General features: G+C 54.7%; 1 protein-coding gene across 1 annotated transcript in view; it reads left to right on the top strand.

Annotated features, from left to right (window-relative positions):
- Positions 1 to 8,035, top strand: part of GRIN2D (glutamate receptor, ionotropic, N-methyl D-aspartate 2D) — a 56,153-nt gene that overhangs the window by 14,808 nt on the left and 33,310 nt on the right. The window contains exons 6-10 of the mRNA XM_011946543.1: positions 2,571 to 2,685; positions 2,950 to 3,161; positions 3,442 to 3,610; positions 4,707 to 4,860; positions 7,902 to 8,027. Of these exons, the coding sequence (XP_011801933.1) occupies positions 2,571 to 2,685; positions 2,950 to 3,161; positions 3,442 to 3,610; positions 4,707 to 4,860; positions 7,902 to 8,027 (776 nt within the window). The remainder of the gene's footprint in view (positions 1 to 2,570; positions 2,686 to 2,949; positions 3,162 to 3,441; positions 3,611 to 4,706; positions 4,861 to 7,901; positions 8,028 to 8,035) is intronic.

The raw sequence follows: 8,035 nt of genomic DNA, 5'->3' as shown, positions 1-8,035 counted from the left end.
CCTGGGCAACACAGTGAGACTCTGACTCAAAAAAAAAAAAAAAAAGAAAAAAAATGGAGTCGGAGTGACAAGGCTGGGAGGTGGGTGGCACCAGGTCTTTGCCTTCAATGCCTGGTTGAGAGGCCTGGATCTGTTCCACGCACTGGCAAGCCAGGGGTGGGTTATGAGCAGGAGATGGGTGGCATGAGTTTTGAGCATAGAAAGATGCCTCTGGGACCTGGTGGGGAATAGACTGGAGTAGAGAGATTGGAGGCTGGAGGCCAGGCAGGAGGCTGGGATGAGGGCCTAGGAGGGCTGTGGGGAGGCACAGAAGAAGACAGAGCAGAGAGAGCCCCAGGCCAGGAAGAAGGAGACTTGGGGACAGATGGGCTGGGTAGGGGGAGGGAAGAAGGCAGCTGAGAGTCTAGTCCAGTGACTGGGTGGATGACAGGAGAGGCAGTCAGAGTATACAGGGCGATGTTGCATCGTGAAGATATCTAGGAGTCCAAGGACACCCCCTGCCATCCCCAGCCCTGGGCACTTCTACCTGGAGGAGGAGACGTTTCAGCTCAGTCTTTAAGACACATAGAGTTGGTGAAGGCCGGGAGCAGTGGCTCATGCCAGTAATCCCAGGACTTCGGGAGGCCAAAGCAAGTAGATCATCTGAGTTTGGGAGTTTATGATCAGCCTGGGAGACATGTCAAAACCTTGTCTCTACCAAAAATACAAAAATTAAAATTAGTTGGGCGTGGCGGTGCACATTTAAAGTCCCAGCAGCTCCTCAGGTGGCTGAGGTGGAAGGATCACTTGAACCTGTGAGGCAGAGGCTGCAGTGAGCCAAGATCACGCCATTGCACTCCGATCTGGGTGACAGAGTGAGACCCCGTCTCAAAATAATAATAATAATAATAACAACAACAACAACAACAACAATAATAATAATAAGCTGAGTGCGGTGGCTTATGCCTGTAATCCCAACACTTTGGGAGGCCGAGGTGGGCAGATCACAAGTTCAGGAGTTCAAGACCAGCCTGACCAACATGATGAAACCCCATCTCTACTAAAAATACAAAATTAGCCGGGCGTGGTGGCGTGTGCTTGTAATCCCACCTACTCAGGAGGCTAAGGCAGGAGAATCGCTTGGACCTGGGAGGCGGAGTTTGCAGCAAGCTGAGATGGCACCACTGCACTCCAGCCTGGGTGACAGAGCAAGACTCCATCTCAGTAAATAAATAAATAAATAAATAAAGAAGAAGAAGAGTTGGTCAGGATAAGGGGTGGTATAAGGGTTTTCAGGCAGAAAGAACAGCATCTGCAAAGGCCTAGAGATAAGAAATCACTTGACATGTTTGGGAGACACCTTGCAACCAGTGTTGACACAGAAAAAAAAAAGAATTTTGGGGTGAAAAGAGCTTGAGAGTGGGAAAGTCTCAGATATGCGGCTTCAGAGGAAGGCAAAGCCAGAACAAAAACGGACTCTAGGGGCTTGGCACAGCAATTCACGCCTGTAATCCCACCACGATGGGAGGCTGAGGTGGGAGGATCACTTGAACTCAGGAGTTCAAGACCAGCCTGGGAGAAATAGTGAGACCCTATCTCTACTTAAAAAAAAGAAAAGAAAAAAGAAAAAGAAAAGAAAAGAAAAGAAAAAGAGGAGGGCCAGGCCAGGCGCAGTGGCTCACACTTGTAATCCCAGCACTTTGGGAAGCTGAGGCAGGCAGATCACCTGAGGTCATGAGTTCGAGACCACCCTGGTCAACATGGTGAAACCCCATCTCTACTAAAAATACAAAAAATTAGCTGGGCATGGTGGTGGGCACCTGTAATCCCAGCTACTTAGGAGGCTGAGGCAGGATAATTGCTTCAACTCGGGAGGCAGAGGTTGCAGTGAGCTGAGATCATGCCATTGCACTCTAGCCTGGGCAACAAGAGCAAAACTCTGTCTCAAAAAAAAAAAAAAATGCATTAAAAGAATAAAAAAAGACAGAGGTGGGGCACGGTGGCTCATGCCTGTAATTCCAGCACTTTGGGAGACTGAGGCAGGTGGATCACATGAAGTCAGGAGTTCTAGACCAGCCTGGCCAACATGGTGAAACCCCGTCTCTACTAAAAATACAAAAATTAGCTGGACATGGTGGTGCACACCTGCAATCCCAGCTACTTAGAAGGCTGAGGCAGGAGAATCACTTGAACCCAGGAGGTGGAGGTTGCAGTGAGTGAAGATCACACCACTGCACTTCAGCCTGGGCGACAGAGCAAGACTCTGTCTAAAAAAAATATTTTAAAAAAACTGGGAAAAATAGTCAAATCCCATCTCTGCTTTAACAAAGAAAAAAAGAACAAAAGGGGACTCTAGGGCCTCAACTCCAAGCTGAAAGACTCTGGAACCTTATCCTGGGGTCACTGGGCAGCCAAAGGGAGGGTGCTGAGCAGGGAAGGGGCATATTCGCGTTTCTGAGCCCTTGGAGGTGAAAGAGGAGAGATTCCAGCTCCCGGCTGGGGCTGATGGGTAGAAAGGGGACTTTCTCTGCCTTCAGCTGCCAAGGTCCAGCCCAGGCCCCAGCATGTCTCCTTTCCCTCCTCCTGGGCAGGTACTTCATGAACATCACGTGGGATAACCGGGATTACTCCTTCAATGAGGATGGCTTCCTAGTAAACCCCTCCCTGGTGGTCATCTCCCTCACCAGAGACAGGACGTGGGAGGTGGTGAGTCGCAGCCCAGACCTCGGGCATGGCAGAGGGCCTGGACTCCTGCATCCCGGCAGAGGGGGTTCTGAGGTCCTGGACTAAGAGGGAGGAGAAGACAGGGAGCCTGGACTCCTGGGTCCTGGGATCTGAAGGTGGGAGGGGCTCCTGGGTCTTGGAGGAAGCTGCTGCCCACACACGTAGGTCTGAGGAAGAGGATCATGGAGGCCAGGATACACTGGGAAGTCTCCCCAGGAAGCCTGACTCTCCTTCCCTTTGGCCAAGGTGGGCAGCTGGGAGCAGCAGACGCTCCGCCTCAAGTACCCGCTGTGGTCCCGCTATGGTCGCTTTCTGCAGCCAGTGGACGACACGCAGCATCTCACGGTGGCCACGCTGGAGGAGAGGCCGTTTGTCATCGTGGAGCCTGCAGACCCCATCAGCGGCACCTGCATCCGAGACTCCGTCCCCTGCCGGACCCAGCTCAACCGAACCCACAGGTGACAGCTCGGGATCCAGGAGTTCCGGCTCCAAAACCCTCCTTCCGCGAAGCCCAGTAGTCCGGGCCCCCAGCCACCTCCTCCCTTGGGACCCAGGATCCACAAAGCCCTCCAGCTTGGTGACCTTGGGCAAACCTCAGAATTCTTTGAGCCTCAGTTTCCCCCTGAAAGCGCTAACCATAGTTTTAGCGGCTGCCTGTCCCTTTCTCCATATCCTCTCTTCATGGGAGAGTCTAAGGAGGGGGTCCCCAAACTCCCCAAGCTTGGTCACTGCCCGCAGCCCTCCACCGGATGCCCCCCGCCCGGAAAAGCGCTGCTGCAAGGGTTTCTGCATCGACATTCTGAAGCGGCTGGCACACACCATCGGCTTCAGCTACGACCTCTACCTGGTCACCAACGGCAAGCACGGAAAGAAGATCGATGGCGTCTGGAACGGCATGATCGGGGAGGTGAGGGGGTGGACGGGAGGCAGGGAATCTTCAGGGCGGAGTGAAGGGGTGGGCACCGCCCGGTGCGGTGGCTCACGCCTGTAATCCCAGCACTTTGGGAAGTCGAGGCGGGCCAATTGCCTGAGCTCAGGGGTTCGAGGCCAGCTTGGGCAACACAGTGAAACCCCGTCTCTACTAAAATACAAAAAATAAGCCAGGCGTGGGGGCAGGCGCCTGTAATCCCAGCTACTCGGGAGGCTGAGGCAGGAGAATTGCTTGAACCCGGGAGGCGGAGATCGCGCCACTGCACTCCAGCCTGGGCACAGAGCGAGACGCCGTCTCAAAAAAAAAAATTAAAAACAAGAGGCGGATACCCTGGGGTAGGGGCGCGGCCAAATGGAAGAAACACCTGATTCGGGGCCTGGGGCAGGGCCGCGGGAAGGACAGGCCTTGGAACAAGGGGCGGGATCAGGAGGTGTCAGGGGCGGGGCTTGGAGGAGGGACTTTGGAGCAGAGGAGGCGGGGCTAGGAGGGTGGGACGCCTAAGGGAAGGGGGCGGGGCTTGGAGGAAGGACTTTGGGGCAGAGGAGGCTTGGCTAGGAGGGTGTGGCTCCTAGGGGAATGGGGCGGGGCTGGGAGGAAGGACTCTGGGGAAGAGGAGGCTTGGCTAGGAGGGTGTGGTTCCTAGGGGAAGGGGGCGGGGCTGGGAGGAACTTTGGGGTAGAGGAGGTAGGGCTAGGAAGGTGGGACTCCTAGGGGAAGGGGGCGGGGCTGGGAGGAGGGACTTTGGGCAGAGGAGGAGGGGCCAGGAGGGTGGGAATCCTAGGAGAAGAGGGTGGGGCTGGGAAGATCTGGACCAAGGCCTTGAGGACTTTCTGGGAGCAGCGGGCTAGGACGCGGGCTACCAATTCCCAATCTTGTTCCCCATGTCTCACCTCCGCCCTTCCCTTCCCCACTCTGCGTCCCCCTCCATCCTCACCCACCCCGCAATCCCTTCTAGCCCTTTCCCTCACCCTGTCACTGATCTGCTCCCGGGGCCCGTCTCTACCCGCCGTTCGTGTCAGTCTGTCCGCTTGAGCCAGGTTCCCTCGCCCACTCCTCATCGCCCCCACCCCAGGTGTTCTACCAGCGCGCAGACATGGCCATCGGCTCCCTTACCATCAACGAGGAGCGCTCCGAGATCGTGGACTTCTCCGTCCCCTTCGTGGAGACCGGTATCAGCGTCATGGTGGCGCGCAGCAATGGCACAGTGTCCCCCTCGGCCTTCCTCGGTAAGCTGGGGCCCTGGGACAGGGAGCCAGCCCTAGGCAAAGTGGCCGCCCCCAACCGTGTGGGCCCTGGGATCAGAAAACCTGGGTTCCCGGTATCATCGATACTGAACCCCCAATGCAACTTCGGTGAAGTGACATCATTTCTGGGCCTCAGTTTCCTAATCTACAAGATGGAAGAAATAATTTCCCTACCCAGAAGACATTTTGTCAAGAGGCTAAAGAAGCTTGAGCTCAGGAGCCTTCTCTTGCACTGCAGCTTCCAAGCGCTGCACCTGGTTTTGTTTCCATAAGGTTGAATTATTTGTTCTCAAAGAGAGCCCTCCAAATTGTGCAAGCTTCAGGCCCCACAAAACCCAAGTGTTTTCCTGTACCTAGGTATGAGATGAAGAGAACAAATTAGCACGGTACCGATACCTTGTAAGCACTCAAGTCACCATCAGTGTTTACTGAGCACCTACTATGTGCCAGGCAGTGGGCTCCACACTGGGAACACAGTGGCAAAGGAGGAAGACACAAATCCCTGTCCGCTAGGATCTCTCAGCCTTGTGAAGGAGAGAGAAGATAAACTTCTCTCTTTTTTTTTTTTTGAGACAGAGTCTCACTCTGTCGCCCAGGCTGGAGTGCAGTTGCAGTGGCATGACATTGCAACCTCAACCTCCCTCCTGGGTTTAAGCGATTCTCCTGCCTCAGCCTCCCAAGTAGCTGGGATTACAGGCACGCACCACCACGCCTGGCCAATTTTTGTATTTTTAGTAGAGACGGAGTTTCACCATGGTGGCCAGGTTAGTCTCAAACTCCTGACCTCAGGTGATCCGCCCGCCTCAGCCTCCCAAAGTGCTGGGATTACAGGCGTGAACAACTGAATCTGGACAAGGGTTTTAACGACAGAGATGGTGTGGGGATATATAATCAGATTTAGGTTTTTAAAATATCCCGCTCTGTGTAATCCCAGCTACTCTGGAGGCTGAGGTGTAAGGAAGGCTTGAACCCAGGAGGCAGAGGTTGCAGTGAGCCAAGATGGCACCACTGCACTCCAGCCTGGATGTCAGAGCCAGACTCTATCTCAAAAAAAGAAAAAAGAAAAAAATCCCAGTTTGTGGAAGCAAGTGGCTGGTGGAGATGCTACTGCAAGGCTCATGCTAGAGACAGAGTGGGGGCGTGCAATAGGAAGGTGACAACCGACAGACGCAGGGTGTGGTTAGGGAGCTGCCCGCCAGATGGGCTGGTGGCTTTGGGATGGATAGGGTAGAGGGCCCATTGCTGAGCCAGAGAAGCGTACATCCGCCAAGGGCAACAGTGCTTGTCAGTTTCCACTTGCTCTCTGAAGTGTGAGCAAAGCTCCTGGGAGAGGGGAGGGGCTGGAAGAAGAGCCATCCCTTCCTTTGTGTTTTGTTTTCTGTTTATTTTGCCCAATGGTGTCTCCTGTGGCCTTCTCTTTGCACCAAGGTCTCTGCAGGGCACACTGAGAAGCACCACGTGGGGCCCCTGTTTGCAGGCAGCACACTGCAGGGGAGTGACAAGGTCCTATTTATGCCCCACCAAGTTGCCCAGCAGAGGTGACAGGCGTGTCCCCAGCTGCCGCAGTGACAGTCCAGGGTGCTGACCTTGCTGTGACGGGGCCAGTCCTGGCAGCTCACACTTGGCCCTGGGAAATTGAATCACCTGGTCCTAATCTCAATGAAATGGTGATTTGGGTTTATTGTTGGTGAGCTCCAGGGGCGACACACGGTTATCCAATGTGAGGAGGGGACCCGTGAATGGGAGGTTGTCTAGGACAGCGCAGGGTGTTACCTCTAGCAGGGGCACCTAGGAGACAAGTAAGAGAGGGTGTCGCTGGTTCAGGCACCTGCGAGTTCTCTCTCTCTTTTTTTTTTTTTCTTTTTTTGAGACAGAGTCTTGCTCTGTCACCCAGGCTGGAGTGCAGTGGCACGATTTCCGCTCACTGCAGTCTCCACCTCCTGGGTTCAAGCAATTCTCCTGCTTCAGCCTCCTTAATAGCTGGGACTACAGGCGTCCACCACGATGCCCAGCTAATTTTGTATTTTTAGTAGAGTTGGCATTTCACCATGTTGGCCAGGCTGGTCTTCAACTCCTGACCTTAGGTGATCCTCCCACCTCAGCCTCCCAAAGTGCTGGGATTACAGGCATGAACCACCACGCCCAGCCACCTGTGAGTTCTGAGTAGTTAAAGCATGGGTGACTGACAGAGTGATCAGGCCAGAGAGAACAGTGTGACAAGGCTAAGTGGCAGGGACTTTGTCCTGGGGGTGCTAGGGAGCCTGGGGAGGGCTGTAGGCAGGGGAGGGGCCAGGTTGTCTCTGTGCTGTAGGGGACAGACGGGAGCTCGGGAGGCTGGGGAAATGGTTGGTGGGAGATGAGGCCTGAGCCCTGTTGGCCATGAGAATGGAAAAGAGAGGCCCAAGTAGCATCAGGGGCAGGAGCGTGGGGCTGGAGACTGACAGGCTGTGGCCAGCCAGGGAGAGGGAGGGAGGATGGCACATGGGGTTTGGGCCTGTGACTGGGTGGATGGTGGGGCTCCCATCATAGGGAGCATGGGAGCTAGTCTGGGCTCAGCATGGGACATTATGAATGGCCTGGGGGGATGGCTGGGGTAGGTGGAGGCTTGGGCCTGTGACTCAGGAAACATTTAGGAGACAGTTTCTATTTATGGCTGAAACCACAGAAATGCCTGCGATGACTCTCTTTAAGAATGGCTGCCTCTTAGGGGTCTGGGTGAGCCATAAGACTATCTCGGAGATGGAGAAGCAGACATAGGGCCAGAATAGGATGGGGTCAGATCTGGGCTGCACCTTGTTCATCTTCAGGTAGTACCCTAGGGTTTTTTTTTGTCTTTTTTTTTTTTTTTTGTAGAGACAGGGTCTCACTATGTTGGCCAGGCTGGTCTTGAACTCCAGGCGTCAAGTGATCCTCCTGCCTCAGCCTCCCAAAGTTCTGGGAGTACAGGCGGGAGGCACCGCCCCAGCCTGATCCCCTAGTCTTTTGCTTGGCTGAGCCATGACCACACACTCCCTTGTCCCCAGAGCCCTACAGCCCTGCCGTCTGGGTGATGATGTTCGTCATGTGCCTCACTGTGGTCGCCGTCACTGTTTTCATCTTCGAGTACCTCAGTCCTGTTGGCTACAACCGCAGCCTGGCCACGGGCAAGCGTGAGTCC

Source organism: Colobus angolensis, unplaced genomic scaffold (genome assembly GCF_000951035.1).
Source record: "Colobus angolensis palliatus isolate OR3802 unplaced genomic scaffold, Cang.pa_1.0 Scaffold25, whole genome shotgun sequence".
Lineage (NCBI taxonomy): Eukaryota > Metazoa > Chordata > Mammalia > Primates > Cercopithecidae > Colobus > Colobus angolensis.
Note: the sequence above shows the minus strand (reverse complement) of the source record. Positions and strands in the feature narration are given on the sequence as shown.